This window comes from Marmota monax, unplaced genomic scaffold (genome assembly GCF_021218885.2).
Source record: "Marmota monax isolate L192 unplaced genomic scaffold, Marmota_monax_Labrador192_F-V1.1 WCK01_AAM20220418_F8-fsc00184, whole genome shotgun sequence".
NCBI classification, from domain to species: Eukaryota; Metazoa; Chordata; class Mammalia; order Rodentia; family Sciuridae; genus Marmota; species Marmota monax.
This window is the reverse complement of record NW_026695008.1, coordinates 2,483,546-2,507,044: the sequence shown is the minus strand read 5'-3', so window position 1 is coordinate 2,507,044 and position 23,499 is coordinate 2,483,546. Positions and strand designations below refer to the sequence as shown.

The following is a 23,499-nucleotide window of genomic DNA, read 5'->3' as shown; positions in this document are numbered from 1 at the left end:
TATCAGGCATGTAAGCTAAAATAACCATAAAAATGAACTGAATTAGCCAAAAAGAAATGATTTTGTGTTGCCCAATTCAAGCATGTTCCAGTGTCTCACATATTTTTTTCTGTAAATTTTATGACTAGTGTGGAAAGATATGCTTGAACATCTTTCTACCAAAATCTCTGCAATAGAGAAATCAGAGTGGATTGTGCTTCTTGTAACCCCAAGACCAGAAATAGAACCAACATTATTTTAGAATTCTTCAGAATATGATCACATTTTCAGTGATAGAACCCTACTCTTGGAGAGGGATTTAAATCTATGGGTACTATCTACTAAGAGGCAAGTCTCAAATCATTCAATTACCATTTGCCTTTAATTAGAGGTAGCCCTCACTATAACTAATACAAGTATATGATTGTGAATATTAACATGTAGTATGCATTGAAGTAAGAATTTACAAGAAAGTCTGTACATGTTTGGATTGAATTAAGATGATGTCTAACTGATATAATCTCACTATCATTGGATCGGAACCAGTTATGTAGCATGAGGATTTCGTTATCAAAATATTAATGCAAATGTTTAAAATTTTCAGAAACAGAGATTCTTCCAAAAACTATACTTGGAATGCTTTAAGGGAACCAATATTCTTCAAAATCTAAAGGAAGGTTCAAGGCCCAGGAAATGTGAGTCTCCATTGGTCCTACATGATCTGATGACATATACACCAAAGTTGCCAAGATATTTTGATTATTTGGCATTCATGCTGTAGTTCTGAGTTGAGACATTTTCATTTTTACTTTATACTTTAGTTCTAGAACCATGAGCATATTAAGATTCATATTTATAAATATACATACATATACACATATACATATACATACATACATATATCTACAAGAGGTAAAATAGATGTTCTTAGCAGCTCAGGTATAGATAAGATCAAAATGAAATTAATAAAGGGTTGATTGCTGGAAATCATAGTTTCATAAATCTATGGGTCATTATTCATTTATTGACAACAACTTATTATTTGATGAGACCTCCCACAGTTGGGGTAAATCTTAATCTTAGGCTTCAGAGCAGTTATTCTTATACTTTTAGATTTTTTTATATATTTAAAAAAACTATTTTTTCATGCCCAGAAAAAAATGAGCATATCTGCACACAATCTAATGCATAATTGAAAACATTTCACTGATTGATACCCTCCATTGCCCTACCCAAATTTGGTTTGAATTCTAGGTGTAGAAGTCCTGTTTTTAAGAGTCATTTACTGTAATGTGTTGTGCTGGGTCTACTTGGCAGACTAAGAACCATTGATCAGAATGCATTTAGATTTGACTGCTTTCCCAATTATGAATTGTAATTACACAGGATGTAAGCATGGGTTTAAGTGGTTGTAAAACTGCTCCAATACTTGTCATGCTATTAATTTAATAAACTGAATATTTAGCTAGGGTCTTCATAATTACATGTCAATGGACTGAAAGATTCTTGCAAATGTTGTCATACTATATTTGCAGCAATCCCCCCCCCACTTTTTTTTCCCAAAGAGAGAGAAAAAGAGACTGAGAGCGATGACACTAATCTCTTTGCCTCTAGGTGTTTATCACACCATGAAAGCCAAAACAATTACTCAGGGCTTCATGGGGTAGTCAAGACTGGTAAATAGCAAAATGTTATTTCCTTGGAGGATGTTTGCTTGCAGTGTTTCTCAGTGGCAGAGGGAAAACCGTTCCCCAACAGGAGCAGCCCTCCTTCTGAGAGCAAATACAAACGAACAAAAATGACATTATGTTCTTGCCTGCCTGGGGCAAAAAGAATCACCTATTCTTAACAGGACTTCAGGTGTGTGATTTTCTGCCATTTTCTTTCTTTTATTAGATTAGAATGACTGCCCCTTGTAAAAGCCAAGCTGTAATGTGGTACTATCAGGCCGGCTGGAGGATACAAGGGTGGTACATTATGTCTTTAAGGTAACTTGACACATTCTTGCCATGCAGAAATTTCAGAATGTATTCAGACAGATGTTGGAGAGGTAGTAATTATTTTTTTCTCTTTCTAGTCAGTAATTTTTCCTTGTAGAATTCGTAGTTCACCAATTAAATAATAGTTAAAAAGTGTTGCATCTGAGAAAATGGGGACCACGTTAAGAAAATGGGGATTATTTTTACTTCCAATCCTCTGCAGTTTGCTTCAGCCAGCCAACCTAAATCTTTAGTGTTAACATAATTAGGTTTTGCAGAATAATGGCCCATTTTACCAGCTATCATTTCAGGTTAATAAAAACATCACATAATTTTAAATGTTACTACTTCATTTTATTTGCCCATCAATTCAAAGCAACTTTTGGGCGATGGGAGAAGGCAGAGGGGGATTCCAGCATTTATTAAATGCTCAACTATTGAAAAACATCATCCCTGAAAATTATTTGAATCATCTTGCTAGACTTTCTTTAGAACCTACTCTAAAAATGTACTGGGGGGAAGAATTTTTCTCCACAACAGATCTCAAATAACTGCATTTTATTCAATATTCAAGTGTTTTTCACAGATGTTATTTTCTCATTTCTAGTTAAGTACAATAATATGATTTATACAAGAGATATGTCTGCTTCTTATTTGATTCTTCAAATCCATAATGAATATGGTAAAATGTGAGTCACACCTTTCCAGGTGTTGAGAAGAGTAAAAGTTCTCCATGTTCCCATTCAAAATATGAACATTGTCACTCCTAATCATTCCTGACATCATATTATATTTATGTTAGCTTATGTGGGGAATTTGTTGGCATCTGTTTTAGGTAACTATAGGAAAAATATAATTTTATTGTAAGAAAGTAAAACTACAGTTAAAAGTAAGAAATCATTCTCTATAGAAATGGTCAGAACTGTCAGAATATTTATATCAGATGGATATTTGATATTTCTTAGAAACAAGATTGATTAGAACCTACTGCTTATTTCTTGAGGCAAACTGAGTTGTTCATGACTAGACATTTGAATCAAACCCCCAGGGTTTTGATCTCTTATCTCTATATATTTTATTCCTATATATTATAAAGGTCATTCAATTGGATTTCCTTTAAAAAAAAACAAATCTAGAGTTTCACCTGGTTGTTCTTATTGTTTCAAGCTGTGCATTAGTCATTAGCCTTATCAATAAATGCTTGGAGTCAAAGTGGCAGGTAAGATATCCAAGTTCAGACTCCTGAAACTGAAGCTTTAAATCATATGGATCATAAACACATATAGAAGTCCAGACATGACACATGTATAGAAAACACACAGTTTGAAGTCCACACATATCCTACTCAATCCTGTGAGCAGAGAAACTGTTAAATAGATATTTTATTTGGTGATTAACAACAGTAAAGTACAACAACCCATTTTCCACATAGCAAAGAGCATCCCATTTCAGAATGCTAAGTCTTCACATCCCAATGTTGCTGAGTTATTGATGGTGGAGAGTGAAGGAGAAGGAACAAAAGATTTAATTTCAGGATTTCCTCAAAGCTGCCCCTAGTTCATCTGAAAGTATTTAAACTCAGAGATTCAAGACAGGGTGAGGCAGAGCACAAATGGCAGGGAGAGTCGGGTGTGGTCAGTGCCCTTCTTCCAGCCAGTACCCTTCTCTGTATTACCTGGGCCAATGTCTGGTGCCATTTTAGGGACCCAACTCGAGGACACCTTGGGCAGATCCACCCCAAACATTTACAGAGCCCAGGGCCAAAGTATTAATGGAGGCCCACTTGTCATGTGCCTAAATATTTGGAAATTACACATTAAGCTAACAGAGTGCTTATGAATAAAATATCCAATTTGGCTACTTTGACACATATGTTTTCATTGCTGTTGAAAGCCCAGAAATAGGTTTAGAATCCTTACACTGCTCCAAGATCAATATCTCCCCTCCACACCTCAACCCTGCCTCTTCCAGGCCCATGTTTTGGTGCTCTGCGTTTCACTTGAAGGGGGTCTCTCCTCGGTCACATGTGCATTCCTCAGGGAATACTCCAGGCCTGGGTACTGAATGACTTTTTGCCACCCCTCATGTCCAGGGTGTGCAATCATGATGCTGCCTACTTTTAGGAGCGTGGACCTCCAGAGAAAGCTCACCATGCCCAAAGAGTGGATGGAGGCTACCTGGGTAGGCTAAGTGACCGGGACAAAGCTAGAGGAAGGTGAGCCTGGGCTCCTCTAAGCAAGGATCCCTCTTTGCCAGGACTTAGCAAACTTAGGTTCTCCCTGCGGCCATGTACAGGGTCTGAAATGAATCATTGCCATATCACAGCAGGGAAGATTCATTATTTTTTCTATAAATAGCAACACTCTCTATATAGCTGAACCTTTGTCCCATTTTTTTGAAATTTTATATTCATCAGTACTATTGATAGAATCATATTTTCACTGTGTGAAACTGTTAACAGAAGAACTCATACGCAAAACTATATTATCCCACCACTATGTACCTATCCAAGTAGAAACAGAGCAAGAACTAGGATCTAAGATGGAGGGAAAACTCAGTACCCTCTCTTTATCCCAACCTTGTTCTTGGGACATAAAACTGTAGATGAAAACAGATTTGAAAGGATGCTAGAAAGCAGCAGATAAGTAAAATCCACTAAGTTGGGGTTTCTTCAAAGGAATAGGCTTTTCAAAAGAACGTGAGAATCCAGATTAAAAAGAACATTTCATTTCCATTTGTTATATACCTAAAAGTGAAATTTTTATTAAAGGCAGATCACATCACTTCAGGATATTCAGAAAACTACATCTAAATACACTGAACACAAGATATTCCTCATCAATTTAGATTCTTATACTCTCATAAAGATAAATGCAGATGAATTGATTTAGATCAGACCTTCATTAAATTTTAGAATTAGCTTTTGGAATCCCACATATTGAATTGTGCAGTGTCTGATTCCTGAGCATTGTGACAAAGCCATCAGTGGATAATGATAAAGTGCATCATTGCCAGAAATAACACAGTCTGCCTTTGGTTTGTGCTAATAAAGTATAAGACAACTTAAATTCCAATTTTAATATTAGAAATCCACCTTATTATAAGTAATTTCAAACTCTGTATGCTAGCAGAATTTTCATGTGTATTCTTTGGTGAGCCTGAAATATAATTTTCTGTTTATGCTTCTAATGTAAATCTCCAATTTCTGGTTGGCCACTCTGGCACTAAGCCAAAGCTCTAATTTATTTCCATCTTTTCTTATTTCTTCTATCAAAAGAGACTGTTGGTTTGAATAACAAACATTCAATCGACTTAGACATGGGGTGGCAGGCAGGACAGGCATTACCTGTTTACCTTTTATTGCCTTTTTTGAATTGGCTTTTCTGGGAACAAAACCAATAAGACATGCTGTTCCTTCATCTAGTTTTGACTCAGGTTATTTATCAGAAAAACGTTCCCTGTTTCTCAAGGAGTGGCAGCAGAGTTAAGAATCGAGACTGGACCTAACACTGCCGTAGGTTATTGCTCTACCAAGTCATGTAGGACTTCATTGTCCTCAAGACTCAGGGCTGATAATTGTTTTTGATTCCAGGAGGTGCTGCTGCTAACACATCTGAAACCCGCAGGACAACAGTGTGCCATGAATGGAATCCGCACTGTTTGAGCCTCTTCGAACCTTTGCAGAGGTTCTTTCCCACCTGCCTCTACTTGCTGTCTTGCACAGTAATTGGCCTAATAAAAGGCAGAAACAAGAATTTATTACACCTTGGGTGGTACTTAAAGCAAACTTTATTCTCAGAAACAGCAGTTATGTCTAGTTGCTGCTGTATATTTTGATATTTCATTTAAATACTTAGTCTGAATATATTCAAAGTCAAATTGCTAATCACTCAATTTCCCTGCTACTGTCCTGGTTCCCCAGGCGGCCTCTTATGATACTCCATGTAAACACTGTATTTGGAAAGATACATAGATCAGCATCCCTAGAGTCACATGATCACCACCACCTGAAAATAGCATGACTCAAAAATAAAAGTCTCTCAGTACTCTGCCAACAGGCTTTGGCATAATCTTGGCAATCAGTTAGATATTTTTCTTTCTTTTCTATTTATTTATTTATTTACTTTTTTTTTTTTTGCTGATATAATTTTTTTCCCAAGTGGCAATAGTCTCATGTTTTGTAGAAGTTGTCCAGGCTAGTGAACATCAATCCATCTTCCTGGGTACTAAATTCATCAGTTGAATGTGCTCAGTCCACACAGATATCAGTAAAAGTGAGTGTGAAACTGCTTGGTGGCTGTTCCTTTCATCTTAAGAAATCGCAATACAAATTCCTGAAATTGTTTATGCAGGAATTTTTATTCTTTAAATCTTCCAGTGTTAAAGCAACAAGAAAACATTTAGAATGTCCTTTGGTGGAATCTTATTACACTTGTTATATATGTAAACGGATATTCTTTGATGCCAGCACGTTCGTTGCCCTTACAGAGAAATCTCTGCACAATGAAACAAAACAGAACGAAAGAGGACAAAATAAAATGTCAGTCTTTGCTGATTCGAATCAGATACATTAACAGATTGTCTGGTAACACAAATCGGCAATAATACAAAAAATCTACATATTACAGTATTTCGAGAAAAATAACTTCATTTGAATACAAAAGGATAGATACACTTTCTTTTCTCCTATAGCCACTCTTGTGTAGTGGGTATGAGCTCGCACTGGGTGACTCAGTGCTGCTAAGATATACAGGGGTATGACTGGCTTGCGCTTCTGGAGGGGGCTGTTACACATGTGCGTCACTAACATCAGACAAAGAAATCTTTCAACCAACAAGGGTTACAGAGCAACGTTCACTAAAGCACAGGTTGGAAGGGATTCAGGGACTGAAGCAGGCCAATATGGCAGCTTGTAACAGATTTCCTTATACCCACAATGCACCTGACAGCAAAGAATGCTTCTATTTGGTTGGTCCACACACCGGGCAGAGCGGTACGAGGGCGCACCACATTAGAGTAGCAAATTTTTTTTTTTTTTTTTTTTTTTGTCTTTCCTGTTTGGGGGGGGGGGGGCTGTCACAGCCTTTCCAATCCGCAGTAAGCTTTGCAGCTGGCGATGTGATTTGCAGTGATAATATCAACAGCTGCCAACTCCTCTGGAGTCAGAAATTAACAGTCTTGACTCCGATGTGCTGTCCACGTCTGAGAAATATGGCTTAGTTCAGTTAGGCCTTCTTAGTTTGTACGCTGTGTTTTGAGTGGGGGGTGTGTTTATGTTTCCTATGTTAGTAGCAAATGCTTGGGTTGTGTTTGCTTCCCCAGGGCACAGGCCTGTCCGATGGCTGGATGCGACATCTAGAACAGCAGGGGGCTGGCTGTTCCCAGCAGCGTGGTCAGCAGCAGTAGCAGCAGCAGCGCTAGGGAACCCTGCGGGGGCGCCCCCTGGCTGGAGTCGGAGCCGCAGCTGCCCGCCTCTTCACACCGCAGCTTCTCGCAGAGGATGCCAGTGTATGCAGCCGGGCACAGGCAGCGCACGTTGTTGTGGCACGTCCCCCCGTTCTGGCAGTGCAGGAGCTCGTTGTCGCAGACATTCGCTGCAGAATGAGGGGGAGGGTGGGGGGAGGTGCGGGGAGAGAGGCAGAATCAATTTAAGTTCATCTGGTACATCATGTTTTCAGCTTTAAAAAGAAAACACACACACAAAAAAAACTCCATGGATCTTGTGCTCCCCCCTCCCCTTCACAAACTAAGCATGTGACTCCAATTTTCCAAACAAATGTAGTTTGCTGCCTTTGTTTTTATCATATTAGTCCTTTTCATATAGATTTTTGCTGCAATCTTGGATATTATCATTGTCCATTTCAGGCTTTTGAATGCAAAACAATACAATACTCCTGGTTTGGCAGTTATCTTCTCTTCATGGAACTGGGACCTGTTGTGACCTCCTGGGTTTTTAAAGGACAAGTGCTGGATACAAGAATGCACAGCTTTGAAGCCAGATGAGTGGTATTTAGAATGCAAAGCAGTATTGCTAAAGTGACCAAGAACCTCTGGGGAGTGGGCCATTCTCCCCACTTCTTATTCCAGCAGCTGCACATGCAGACAAAGCCCAGGGGAAGCATGGGGATGAGGGTTGGGGATGTAGTGAAAGTACATGCTCCAGGCAAGCAGCAGCCAGATGGGAAGAGGGAAAGCTTGTTTCATGGGAGGGGTGTGAGGAAGAGCAGTCACTTTTGTCCCTGACAGCCTATTATGATTTTTATCACCTTGTAAATATGGGAAGTGGAGCCCAAGGTTACCTTGTTTTCTGGGAATAGTAATAAATGCAATGGTGAAACCCTGATTACCAAAATTTCATTTCATCCATCAATTAATAGAATCAGTTTGAATAAAACCAGCCAAGCTTTTTGATACTAAAATTCATTCACAGTCTTTGTCATGTAACTTTACCTCTAATAATTTCTTATATCTTGAAAGCTCTAGTTATTCTCATTAATCCTATGTCTCATATTCCTTTAGATAATCAAGGTTTCATTGATTTAGCAGAATGTTAAATAGAACCCAGGGAAATTAACACAACAACAACGAATAAAAGAGCCAAGAACACTTCCCAGCAACAAATGCTGCTTAAGCACTTAACATATAGACCACTCTGGACTGAGGGGTGAGGGGCAGGTGGGAGCAGAGCAGAAAAAGCAGCTTTTTGTAAATTATAACATTCTTTTTTCATTTAACAAACTGTCATGGTCAAATTTCCCCAGAGATGCCACATGAGTTAACTATACACACATGCGTGTGAACACACACACACACACATACACACACTCACTGATCTAATGTTGCTATTGAGTGCAAACTGGGTTTTCTTTTTTTTTCTTTTTTGCAGACTGGTTTTTAAAGGTAATCTCAACCCTTTAAGTAATAACTCAATAGCGAATGTCGCATTGTCCATTAATCATGTTCAATAGTTCTGTCACCTTCAAAAGAAGCTTCTTACAGACATGCTAATGTTCTGTGTGCAAATGAACTGACAAAAGGTGGCAGTGGGTAACCACAGAGCTAAAAACAAAGTGCCCTCAATAGGACCCTGTTTGATTCCCTTCTTCAACAGCTTCTTTGTGACCTCTAAGACAGTTGCATAATGATAGGTAAAACTTTCAAATGTATCCACACTTACTATTTGTAAATTTCAAGAGTGACTGACTGTTAAAGGCTATTAAATTCTTGAACGATACCAAAAAAACAACAACAACAACAACAAAAACCCAGCAGTGACCCATGGGTTCTTTTGACCATATAAGCTACCTCTCATTGGCTGGCTTAGAAATAATAAATATTAGACCCAAATTATAATATTTTAAGAATCGTAGTTATAAATGTCAAGATCTGTAGCTGTGAAGCAAAGTCTCCATGTATGGTGTGGTTAGCCTCATGGACAAAACTGACAAAAGTCATCGTTGTTTTTGGATGTTGTTAATCTGGAAAGCATACATAGGGTTTCAGGATTTTGTTTTGCTTACACTTCAAGAACTATCTACTTAATTGGGGCAACATGGAATAAACAGATGCAAATAACTGTTTCCCTTTAAAGATTCTCAGTGCTCTTGTTTTGGGCAGCAGATTGCTGAATGGGATACTTCCTTTCATTTGGGTACTTGATGTAGGAAAATATCTGCTCCATCAATATCGATAATTGCTTGCCTTGAATAATTGAGAACAAATCAATAGTTAATTAAATATCACTCCTCTTTTTTTAAAAAAGCAATTTTTCTTCTTCTTGGAATTGAATGTAAATTAGTTGTTGAGCAGAGGTTTACTTTTTCCTCTTTTTTTGAGAAGCTGGTGATTAAGTCAAAATGCAATACCTTCCCTACATTTACTAGTTGATTTTGATGGTTGGGAGAAATTTGATAAATATTGGAGGAACAGATGTAGCCCAGGATTAATCATCTCATAGATTTGGGTAATATATTTTCTATAGCATATAAATAGAATTTTTCTCCCCTGTGATACTGGGTATCAAACCCAGGGTCTCACACTTGTTAGGCAAGTGTTAAGAAATTTACTACTGAACTACATTCCCAGTCCAAAAATAAATAAATAAAATGAAACATAGAATATATTTTATTACTTTAGAATTCACTATAAAACATTTCATTTCTTGATTGAATGTTCGTCTTAAAGTTCAATACACGCAGAGCTTTACTGTACGCACAGCTTCTATGTTGAAATCACACACTAGAAGCACATTTAAACCTAACTACATCTCTTACCTGGATTTTTTAACCCTCTGCTCCATCTTCATGTCATTTTGTACCAAAATTGTGTTGGTTAATACATAAAATCAGTGGTTAAATATCACTGAGCTCTTCCTCAGCATTTAAAACCTGTACTAAATATCATGAAGAAAATAGAAGAAATACAAAGCATGATCTCTGCTTTTAGGGAAATCACCTTGGTTGGGAGGATAAAATATATATAAGAAATGGCCTAATATTAGCTTCATTAAAATGCCTTTATCAGTTCCATCCAGCTCAACCAATCTCTATTTTGTGCCATCCATCCTGCTAAATTTTATGGTTGTAATTCTAATTGCCCTAAAGGAGCTCACTGTTTGGTGGAAAATAAACAAACATAAACAGAGATATTATGATGTGATAAAAAAAGAATTCAAAGGAAGTGCTTGCAAACTTCTAGGGGAACTCCAATGATGGTATAAATAATTGCTTTGGGAGAGATTAGGGAAGATTATATAAAAAATATATTTGAATAAAGATGTACATCAGGCGGATACAGGTAGAAAGCATATGGATGGGGATATTGTATGAGTAAAGGCAAGGAGATGTCAAAGTGCTTTAATGGGTGTTAATCAATAGTCTCTGAATTGTAAATCCACCCTTCTGATGTTGAAACCAGCACCCTATAGGTGTCTGCTGGATTCCACCAATAAGGGGCATTAGAGGGAACATAGAAGGAAGGAGGAAGGAGGACATTTCCTTGATCCTATTTGATAGCTCTTCCTAACAAGTACTGCCCCAGCAATGGCCCTTCATGACCACAGCAGCATTTGGTTCCGGTGCTCAGTTATATTCAGAAATGGTTTCATTTCACTCTTGAAAATTCTGGGACCAGCCTAACAGCAACCCTTTCCCAGAGGCTTGAGCCCCAGTCTCAACGGGCCTCTGCTCAGCATTTCAAAGGAACAGGCAGCAGCCAGATATTATCCCTCCCCAGAGGTGCAGTACCCACGTTTATGATGTCTCTTGTCCAAACCTTTACTTTTTGAAAACCCCATCCTCCTTCCTGTAATCCCTCAACCCAGAGTGAAATTCTCTGCCTGTGTGAGCAGTTACTGTCTCAAAGTTACTTTAGATGTCCTATTTTCATTTTTAGATCCTCAGACACTTTTCTACCCATTTCCTTTAATAAATTTCCTCTGTTGAAATACCTAGCATGGTTTCAGTTTTCTAATGGGAGCCTGACTGAGAGATATGTGGAACATATTAGTGAACCATGATTGCATTATAGCTAGAATGCTGAATGTGTATAGGGAAAATGGAGATGGGAGTAACAGGTTGCACCCATAAAATGTTCTGAACATTTTATGTAATAACACTGCAGAGTTTAGATAATTGGCAATGGAGAGCTGTCAAGAGGCATGAACAGGGTCTAAATGGAAAAAGCAGAGGCTAGACCAGAAGAGGACAGACTGGAGGTAAGGAAACTTTCAGCAAAATGGAATGGGGTAGGTTAGAGCAATTGGGAAAGGAAAAAAGGAACAGATTTAGAGATAACTTATGACTCTTGTTTTAAGCATGTGGATGTTTCATAAAGAAATTTATTAAGAAAGAAGATAGATAGGAGGAAGAGTTTGGTTTGAGAAGAAAAGAACTTTTTTGGGACCTATTGACTTTGAGGGGCCTAGGTTCTTCTGCAGGTGTTTTGCTATTAGTTGCAAAAACTCCTTAATGGTTCAGGAAATTGTTCATCCTGGAGATACAGATGTGGAGCAGGGGAGGTAGTAGTCATTGTTACAAAACCTCAAAAGAAGTAGAAGACTTCATGCTGGGAGACTATAGACCAAGTAAATGAGGACTGCAGCCAAACATGGAAGAATATCAGCATCTAAGCCATTAAGTAGAGCAAGCAAGACAGTGACGGATGCAGAGGTCTTTGCTGATAACATTAAATGTTACACCTTCCAGAATTCTATCACATTATGACAAAGTTCCAAATACAAATCAGCTCATGCAGAAAATAAAATCAGGATGGGGATGGCAATTATGTTGACCATCTATACTGTACTTTCCTCTCACCCCAGCCCCCATACACCAGAAATTGTTATGGCTTAACTGTTTGTCTCCTCCAAAACTCATGATGAAATTTAGTTATAGTTTTAATAGTATTAAGCAGTGGGACCTTTAAGAATGGGTCCTTTAAGTGGGACCTCATGAATGAATAGAAGCCAGCATCATGAGAATGGGTTTGCAAGAGGGAAGAATCTCTCTTGTACTCTCTCTCTCTGTGCTTCCAGCATTCTCTTTCCACCATGTTTTGACATAGTAAGAAGGCCTTCTCCAGCTGCTGGCCCTTTGACCTTGGTCTTTCCAGCCTCCAGAACTTTGAACCTATAAACACTTATTCATTATAAATTACTCAATCTGTGATATTATGTTATAACAACACAGAATGAACCAAGACAGAAATATATGTATTTAATCATGGCACTCCTTTGTACTTATATTCAGAATTCTCCTCAACATAAAGTCCCAGGCATCAACTACCAGTTGATAGAGCTGGCATAAGGATAAACACCAATTTGCAATCTGAGAATCATCTCCATTTCATCCTGCATGCAGATGTATATTGAAGATCCAACTGGGACTCTATACCCAACACAAAAATTTTATTCATAACTCTTTACTTGATGCTCTTCTATGTAGGTTAGTGTAAAACAGGAAAAGGTGCAATTATTTTATGAGATTTATTTTAGGCTTATCCAAAGTCTCTCTTTATTGTTATTGACAGTCTATGATTGTCTTCTCTCTGTAAAGAGGGAGGTTCATTTTAAATCCCTTATACAATACTTGGTCCAATATTGGATGCAAATAGTAATTTGCAAGATACAATTTTTTTGTTATGGTAAAATATGACACTTAGAGTAAAAGGTAATACTTTTCTGGTAGTAGCTTAACTACCTGCTAAAGGATTCCTTTTTCTATCTATACAAAACATTTATTTATGGTGTATCCAATATCACACCATATAGCCTAACCCGCCCCCCCCCCCCCGATTTGCAATATTAGAAATGCTCTCACATAGAGGGTCCCTGATAAGCTGTAGCCTTTGATAGATGAAGTTATAGTATTAATGCTATACTTAAGCAGTTATGGCGCCAAAAATGAAGGGTGGAGTCCTGGTGGAAAGACTGATCAGCAAGGTACTATAATATCTCTGATCACAGCTTCAGTTAGCAAGTCACAATAGCAGATACATTAGTTCTCACAGTTGCCATGAGTTCATAGAAACACTCAGAATTTCCTTAGAGAAAGAATAGAAATAAGCATCATTTTTTCCTCTTTTATTTCTATTTATTTTTTATAGTATCTTGGATGAGGAGAGTCTTAGTACTATGTTGCTAAATTATTCTTTAATTTGGATTTTTTTGTGTGTGTTTCTTTATTGTCACACACATTTGCTCTTCCAAAATTGAAATTTATTTTCAGAAGTTAAATTAAAAGACCTTGCTTCCTCCTCCCCATATTAGTCCTTTCTAGAAGATTTGGAAAAAAACAGACGTATAGATGGACCCAATATGTTCAAAGAGAGCACCAGCTAGGACTTAGTGTTGCTACTTGTTCTATTCTTTCTTTCTTTTTTTTTCTTTACAACCTAAGGGTCACTTATTCCCAGATGGTCACTATGATCCATGCATTACCAAAGGGAAGTTTTCTTTTCTCTATTTGTATTTTGTTCAAAGCTATGCATTTAGGTTTGCCCTGTCAGTGAGCTGCTATGCTTGAGCAATGCTGGGTCTGTATTTATAGACTTGAAAGTTTCTCTTTTTGGCTTTGTCTCCTACACGTCAAGGAATCAATGTGATGTGTTACCATGACAGCTTTCCTTGATGGTTGTATTAATAAGTGACCTCTACCTTCACCACCTGAAACAAGCCCAGGATTGCTGAGGGAAAGATGTTCCAAATTGTTCCCGTCCTTTGCAAAGAAATGTCAAAAAGTGAATAACTCTACCAAGCAGGGTAATAACAAAGGTTTGTGTGCTACATTCAGGTCTGATTTAGGCATTTGAGAATTGGTGGCAGGAGCTAAATTATGATCCATTTATATAGTCTTTGTGGCTGTTTTACTAAGTTGTGAGAGGTGATATATAAAATGGAACACACAGGTTAGATCCTGGGGTATGGAAGAAACTTTACAGAATGTAATATAATGGTCTTTTTTGGGGGGAATTCTAGGTACACTAAATGCTTTCTCCCCTCTTTTTCTCACTTATGTCTGGCTATGAGAGGTGGGATGGTGGAGTGGAAAAAATATTAGTTAAGAGCCATGAAACATGAATTCTAGTTCTGATTGGTCATCAATTCACTGTGAGACCTGGGCATATAATAAACTATTTAATGACATCCATGCATCCATCCATCCATCCATCCATCTGTCATCTAACCAGGCACTATTCTATAAGATGAGCATATAGTGATGAGTCAAACCAGCAATGTAACTGCACATACGGAGTTTGTAATCTGGTGCCAACTATGACAGTAGAGAAAAGGTTTAGAGTAGGTATTTCTAAATTTCTCTTGAACCTTATTATTTGATGCATAGTGTTAATAGAAAGCCTATCTTTATAGAGTCAAAGAATTAGAAATTCCTCCCATTTTTTGATCAAACATAATGACTTTTAAAGTTTTGTAATATTGTCAAGATGTGAATTACAAGACTTTCCTTCTATTATTTGGTGACAACTTGGATGACTCTTTTTTTGATAATCTCTTTTGCCCGTTTGTCTTATCTTGTACCCCATGGAACAGGATAACTTTCCCCTCACCTGCACTAAAGCATGAGGTGGTACAAAGAGAATTAGGGGAAGATCTTGTATTCAAGTTCAGTCTTTATTGGCTAATGGGTTGGGCATACTTGGGAAAATCACTTAACCACTTTGTGCCCCTTTCGGAAGCAGAGACAATAGCACTTGTTTTGTTTATCCAGTAAATAGATGAATTATGGGGAGGTGCTGTAAAAAATATATAAATCACAACCTAAGTACTCTTTGTTAATGTTCAGTTCCTTCTTTAGTCATCCCTAATGCTTGCTAGAAGCTCTTGAGTTGGAAGAGTACAGAATAAAGAATTTCTCACTAACTATCCAATCCAAGCTAGAAAAGAAGTGAAAATCCTCCTTAGAAGGCATCTCCATGTATGTTCTGTTGTTATGAATCTTCAGAGAGTCTGGCTAAAAGTTTACTTTCATACAACTGATGTGTACACCACAGAGCCTTTCAAGGTTACCATGGAGTAGCAGTGCCCATTTTCTCGGAAGTGACTTTTATCCTCTCCATCAATGTGCATTCTCCTGTATCACTCAAGAGTACACACATAAGGTTCATTTCTAGAATGATAGGGATGGGCTGAGCCAGAAATCATATACCTTCTTGCTTCCTCTGCCCCTTAGCTGGCCCTTCAACTCTGTAGTGTTGAAGGGGAGGGAAAGGGAGGTGCATAGGCAAACAGTAGACTAAAACCTGCAGGCCTCACATGAGACATCCATGATTTCCTGCTCCCATCTTATGCTCCTGTCTTCATCTGTATCCTTCTGGGGACAGTGGTAGTGGTGGCATGACTCCCATGTGACAGCATTCAGCTTACTTGTATTTCAATGTAACAAAGCAAAGGAGCAGAGCTGAAGGGCTGTAAGGAATAGTGTAGAAGTTGTCAGCTGAGTGGTCAGGCATGTCTACATAATCAAGTGCAACAGGTTCTGACCTAGGGAGCAGCCATTGTATTCTTATTTATCTAATATCAAAGCTCCTATCATGGGGGTAATACTATCTCTTGTCCAACCAAAGGAAACAGTGCTTACAACATTATAAAAAAGACCCATTCATTTTGAAGGAGCCCATGTGTCTGAGCAGGCGTGAGAGAGGTGACAGGTGACTCTAGAGAGGGGCAAGAGACACTACCAAGCACACCTAAATGTTTTGTCTTTGCAACCTGAATAAAGCCTCTGCTGATGTTGAGAAAGAATTAATTCACTGAGAATCCTACAAGCCGAAGGCTGGGCACCTTTCCCAAAGAGATCATTAATGATGTATTGAAATCCTATTTAGGTCAACACCTTCAGACACAGACACAGGCAAGATGCTCATAAAAAACAGTGCTGAGAAATCACAGATTTTCTCATCGGGTATCAGAAAATGCACTTGTCTAGTTTAATTAAAAGGTGCAAGTAACTTTTCCTCTTAGCTCAAGGTGAAAGATAGTGGTCATGGAAGGCATATTCACACACAATGGCAGCACACATCCAAATACAGACCATCATTTCCAAGTACATGACATTATGTCAGGAGAAGCAGTTATATTTATCCCTATAAGTACAGATATGTACCTCTACAAATACCTAACAGCATGTAAGCTTTAGCAAAAATACTGGGATAAATTATAACCAAAAATACTGGGATAAATTGTGACCAGTATTTACCTCTAGCTAGCAAAAATGCAGTTAATTTTAGGAATTTTAAATTTTTTGTCTATATACATTTTCCTTTTTCCAAATAACCTAGAATAAATATATAGTCCTTTGAAGATATTAAAATAAAAATAATTACTGTTTCTGGAAAAAATTAATATCTTTTACTGAAATGATAAAGGCAGTTCATTACAGAAATGAATTGTGCCATCATATTTTGCCAAATATCAGTATTTGTTTCATTAACATGTATTTCTAATAAAGCTACCAATTGTCTTAAATATCCAAAATCATCATCTCAGGGAAGGCATGGGTTCTTACATGATCTCATAATCATACAAGGGTCATAGACACTACTTCCTTAAAATGCCAGAGACTTCAATGCCATGAACTTTACTGCCACGGAACTAGCAGAATTTTCTGAGCTAAAGGGATCTGCTTATTGGTGGCCATTTTATTGATAACTAGTGCAGGCTGATGCAAACTTAGTGTGTATTTTAACCTCTGATGATGACTTTTCCAGTAGAAAATGATGGAAAAGTGATGACTTTTCCAGTAGAAAACTTATTTCAAGCAAATTGAGATTCCAATCTGCTATCCTTATATATGTCTGTACCTTATATATAACCTACTCATTGTGGTTATTTATATCACTAGTATGCAGTCCTGTCTTCAGCACTGAATAGATGCTCAGTAAATATTTATTACACAAATAAAATGACATTTGTCTTTTTTTCCCCCTCTCTTTCTGAATGGTTGACACACATGTATTACTCATAAATAGATAGCTAGTTAGACAGCTAACCAGATAGATAGATAGGGAGGACAGTGGACAGAGATATAAACCTCTTAGATATAAAGCTATTAGGTTGGAGAGTAGGCAGTGGAAGGAATTTTTCCTCGATGACCTCATTTTTAACACTGGGAAGTAGGAGATATAGCCATCTGCTGACCATAGGTAGTATCTTGAAGTGGCAATGAAACACTGGCAGAGAATGTGAGAGGAAGTTCACTAGGAGCACAAGGAGAAACTTCGATGGCGGCAGTATGAGTTGTCTTAGGTTTCCATACTTTTTTAAAGGGAAAATGCTAATAGGAAGAGAATGGGGACTTGCAGTAAGGTTTTTTTTTTCCTTCAAAGATCTAATATACACTTGGGGAAGCAATGGAGGTGAGGGGAAGTAGCAAGAATGACAACTGTTTTGAGATGAGAGATCAGAAGCAATCCTTTCATTATTTATTAAGTCAAATTTATTCATCTTGTCATAATCTGGGCATTGTGAGTAAATGAAGGTGAAAAAGACATGGATCTGAGGCCCTCAAGGAACTCAGTGACTTTTTCTTTTTTACTAAATTGGGAAATGATAAGTTAACTGTAAAACACAGGCTAAAGAAAAGTCCAGATGGAGCTGTTCCACGTGAGGGTGGGAGGGAAAAGAAAGATCATTATAGGGACATAGAAAAATACAAGCAAGAGGATTTGGTGTCCTTTGAAAAGATGGAATTGTGAAAGACAGTCTATACAGCCCCATACTGCGCTGAAGACAAATTTGTAAAACACCCCACATTCTGGCTGGGAGGCAGAGCAATACCACTGGCCTTTGATATCCAGCATTAAGAAATGCAAGTGTCTTTGGCTGAAAGGAGATAATTGTGTCATTAATTCTAACGTGTGATTTTTTTTAAAAGACAGAATTTCAATGCCTTTGAGCACTTTGTAAAGCTAAAATATAATTTGAGGTTCCTGTTTGTCAAGCTATAGCCAAATGTCTCCTTAGAGACTTAATTTTTCCTATATATATTTGGCAGGAGTATTCTAAATATGGTCTAAGCCCTCTTAGGATTTTTAAACAGCAGGGATATTTAAATATGAAAAATAGCTACTGAAATCACACAGCAGTAACTTTTCTTAATGATTTTTTTTTCCCTTGGGAATCACTGTAATTCACTCTCGTCTGCTGTGGCCTTGCTGTCACCATAAGCACCTCCTGACAATGTCAAATCAAGTCTTGGGAGGTGATTTTATAATGTCAGGATGAAACAAAGCCATTTCCCTGTTAATGCCAATGTCAAGGCAGAATGAATTGGTGTCAATAAATTCAAGGTGAGGAAAACAACATTACAGAATCAAGAGAATGAGCAAAATGATGACAGGAATCATTTAGGGATGCCTGGATCTGAGTAAAAATGACTGCTAATTTTCAAAAATGTATTTGCTACCATGCTGGGAACCAAATATTTAAATTTTCTAAAATATGTTAGCGAGGTGGAGAAAGGACAAAGAGTTTGCAATTATAGATAAGTCATAAGCAGACCTTTTCAATAAAGCCAGTACTGACCATTACAACTCACAGCCTTTTCTCATATACAAATTCCTGAGACACTCAAAATTTGAGCTTTGAAGTTTAATACTTAATAGTTTATGGTGGTGGTGTTCAAAACCCTGGGTTTGAATACCCATATCATCACAGGGGGGCTCTGCAATCTGTTATTTATGAATTTCCTTTTTTTAAAAAAATCTGTAAAAGAGGCCATTTTGCAGGGGCAATGTGAACAGGAAAGATCATTCAATTCAATAATTATTATTTCATGCTTTGTAAGTATTAGGCACCATCCCAAATTCTATAGTAAGAAAGATAAACTGGAAGAATCACAGAAATAGTATTTATTATTAAAGTTCATTATTTATGTCTCTTTAGATAATGTAATTTCATAGAGTGTATACTCTTGTGTCTTCTAGTTCACTCTTACCATTAATGATTTCTATCTTTCTTGGTACTTAAAAAATATTTGTCAATTTGAGAAAAAATCTTTCACTCCTACAAATCCTTCAATGAATAAAACATTGCTTACCTGTTGGAAAGAAGATTGTTCATTTTTTTTAATGAAGAGGAAAACAGACAAAAGCTCTTATTAAAGAAAAAGTTGAAGACAAGGCTATTAAGGCAAGCTTTAGAGTAATGTTAAATAATTCTGCAGCATAACTTTTACTAAACCTGAACTTCAAACATGAGATGGAAGGAAGAGGTACATATTCCTTCTCTAACACCCAGAGGAATCCTTTTTCAATTGATTAAGAAAAAGATGTTAGAAAGAGAACAAATCCACTCAATGTATGACCTGAAAAGAGGCAATGAAGTCATTTCAGGTATTTAGAAGGACCTTTTAAGGCTCTTCCTAGGAAGAGGAAGGCTGATGTGTCTCTGGAGACAGGTGAGTTACCTGGACCCCAATCAGAGTCTGGCAAGAAATGTGTGGAAGTTGTATCTTTGGGGATTTTCAGATTCAGACATGAGAAGGAAAAAACACCACAAGCTTGTTTGGATACAATTGGGAGACTGTAATAACATGTTACAACTGCTCTTTGATGCAGGTTAGGGTAAAGTAGGGATGGATCAGATTTGGGTGGACTTGAGAAAGAGTAATCACTGAAGGTGCTTTCCACATATCTTCTAATTTTCACTTACCTCACATTTTTCATTCTTATTTCTTGAATCTATGTACTTTGATATCAGTGAGGAACTATAGAATATAAACTCCATGAAGATAAGGATTTCGACTCTTCCATTCTTTGCCATGCAGTGCCTAGAACAGCTCTGGGTAACAGACTGTACTCAATGAATATCTGAGTATTCTTGAGTGAATGAATAAACGAATTATATAGAAAAAGTCACATATTCCATATCCATGGCTTCCTTTCTGCTTCTAAAATAGCTTCCCAACTGTGTCTGTTCTTTCGCCCCTAAATTAAATTGCACAAAAGTGCTATAGCCAGACTGAATTTCCTCAAAAAGTGTTTTCATGATACTTCTCACTCATTCTCTCACTTGAAACCTTCAGCGGCTCCCCACTGCTAATTGGATAATCCTGTAGTCAGGATCCCCAGCAATGTGATTGGAATCTCCTCATCATCTGCTTTTACTCCACAATATAAACTTTGTTTTGCTGGCTAATGTCCATGTACTCACACACATTATGTAATAAAAAGGCCAGAAATTTTACTATGTCATCTTCCTGAATGTTTCCAGTGACCTGATATAAGAGGTGTTATTATTATTTCCATTTTATGAGAGATCTGTGGATCTTGCTCAAACCTCTCAGTGGCTGAACAGCAGAGGCAGGACTAAAACTGACATCTCTCTTACTACTCCAAACCACTCTCCATACTGCCTTCCTGTGTGTTCACTATCACCTGCTTGCACCTGAGTGACTCTGCACCTGAGGTCTCCATCCCTAAACTTCCTACCCATCCTCAAGGTCCAGTTCAGAGGCAACCCCTACTATGGTGGCTTCTCTGACCATCTGAGCCTGCAGATGCCTTCCTGTCTTTGAAGCCTTATAGCAGATAGTATAGATATGGACACATTGATAAAAATGTAGATATAGTTTGATTCAGCCTGGATTTAAGCTTTAGTTCTACTAAATACTAGCTGGATGACCCTGTGGGTATCATTCAACTTGCCTTTTTTTCATTCACAAAACACATAATTTAATACCCAGTGTCCATCTGAGAGACTGTTCAGCAGATTAAATAAGTGAATGCATATAACTCAAATAAGAACAATGTCTACCACACAGGAAGTCCTTTGGTAAATGTTAAACATTTAACTCTTCTAAAACTATAACAAATATTTCTCCATGTGTATTTCTTGTCTTCTCAACTATGAGAGCAGGCCATTGTTGTCCACACTGCTGACCAGCATGGCGTTTGTCACAGTGGGGGTCAACTAGCAACCTTTTTCCATGGAAATGGAAGACACCTCTTTTATCTTTGTATCCTTAGGCATCTCTTTTATCTTTAAATCCTAAGTATCTATACTTTTTTTTTTTCCTGGCACATAACAGGAGATTCTCAAAGAATTTTCCTCAGTGATGATTTGTCAAGCAACTTCTGTATTTCCTAGGCTTTGGAAGGAATAAGTCATTCCTGAGAATTTAATCCACAATAACCTGGATTTTCTTTACTGTTTCAAGCACCTTTTTATACTTCTTCTTGGGTTTGTTCTATTGTAAAGACAGCAGCATAGAAAGAGAGGCAAAGAAGATGGAGAAGGAGGGGAAATGTGGGGTTGGGCTAAGCAGGAGAGAAATGCCTATGTGAGCCTATCCAGAGAGGCAGGGTCTATCCTACTTGGTGGGCGGTTCCAGCTATGCTTGTTGGTGGGTAGGGAGCACATTCAAAGTTTAGATCCATCAAGACCTTACCCTAAATATGTATGTTGGGTTTAGATTCCACCTAGGCTGTTTTACTCCAAGGATCAGAAACAATGAATTCTTCATGTATTCCCCATTAAAAAGGCACAGAGGGTGAAAGGCAGATCTCCATCTACCCCACTCCCCAAATTACCATGCAGGCTTGTTCTCTGAGACTAAGCTAAGATCCCCAACTCTAATACTTTGGTCGCCATTGGATATGCTGCTTGCTCTGCATGGGTCATATTATGAGGTTTTATCTTCTAGAGTTTTGTTTTTTTAACCAGTTGTTTTGATTTAGATATGAGTGTCCCCAGTAGATTAATCCTCTGATAGGGGTGGTAACTGTGGGTAGATGGGGTATGGTTGGGGGAGACAGGTCATTAGGGCTGTGCCTTTCACATTTACATTTTGTTGCTGGTGAATGGAACTCTCTCTGCTTCCAGGTTGCCATGTCCTGAGCTGTTTCCCTCCACCATGCCCTTCCATGGTAATGTTTGCTTTACCGTGGGACCAGAGCAATGGAGTCAGCTGTCTATAGACCTCTGAGATCATAGTGCCAAATTAATTTTCTTCCTTTAAGTTGTATTTGTCAGTTTTTTTGTTTTTGGTCACAAATGCAAAAGCTGATTAAAATAACAGTCTTTTTATGTGGGTTAATCTCTGTGTCCTCTCTTCTGTACCATTGGTCTACCGGTCTATTTTGGTGCCAATAATCATGCTGTTCTTGTTACTATTGCTCTGTAGTATATAGTTTAAGATCTTGTATAGTGATGCCTCAAGATTCACTCTTCCTGCTAAGGATTGCTTTAGATATTCTGGGTCTCTTATTTTTCCAGATGAATTTCATGACTGCTTTTTCTATTTCTATGAGGAATGTCATTGGGATTTTGATTGGAATTACATTAAATTTGTATAATGCTTTTGGTAGTATGGTCATTTTGACAATATTAATTCTGCCTATCTGAGAACAAGAGGGATCTTTCCATCTTCTAAGGTCTTCTGTAATTTCTTTCTTTAGTGTTCTATAGTTTTCATTGTAGAGATCTTTCACCTCTTTTGTTAGGTTGATTCCCAAGTTTTTTTTTTTTTTGAGGCTATTATAAATGGGATAGTTTTCCTATATTGGAGAAAAGATAGCCTCTTCAACAAATGGTGCTGGTAAAACTGGAAGTCCATATACAACAAAATGAAATTAAACCCGTATCTCTCACCATGTACAAAACTCAACTCAAAATGTATCAAAACCTAGGAATAAAACTAGAAACCCTGCGTCTAATAGAATAAAAAGTAGGCCCTAATCTCCATCATGTGGGATTAGGCCCCAACTTCCTTAATAAGACTCCTTTGGCACAAAAATTAAAATCAAGAATCAATAAATGGGATGGACTCAAATTAAAAGTTTCTTCTCAGCAAAAGAAACAATCTGTGAGGAGACTAGAGAGCCTACATCTTGGGAGCAAATCTTTACCCCTCACACATCCGATAGAGCACTAATCTCTAGAGTACATAAAGAACTTAAAAAGCTAAGCACCAGAAAAACAAATAACCCAATCAATAAATGGGCCAAGGAACCTAACAGACGCTTCTCAGAAGGTGATATACAATCAATCAACAAATATATGAAAAAATGTTCAATATCTCTA

At 37.6% G+C, this 23,499-nt stretch overlaps 1 protein-coding gene across 5 annotated transcripts in view; it reads right to left on the bottom strand.

Annotated features, from left to right (window-relative positions):
* Window positions 1-3,322: 3,322 nt before the first annotated feature.
* Window positions 3,323-23,499, bottom strand: part of Ntng1 (netrin G1) — a 365,393-nt gene continuing 345,216 nt past the window's right edge. For all 5 annotated transcript variants that reach the window (XM_058573685.1, XM_046427578.2, XM_046427582.2 and 2 more), the window contains one exon: window positions 3,323-7,552. In XM_058573685.1, the coding sequence (XP_058429668.1) occupies window positions 7,314-7,552 (239 nt within the window). In that variant the 3' untranslated portion in view covers window positions 3,323-7,313. The remainder of the gene's footprint in view (window positions 7,553-23,499) is intronic.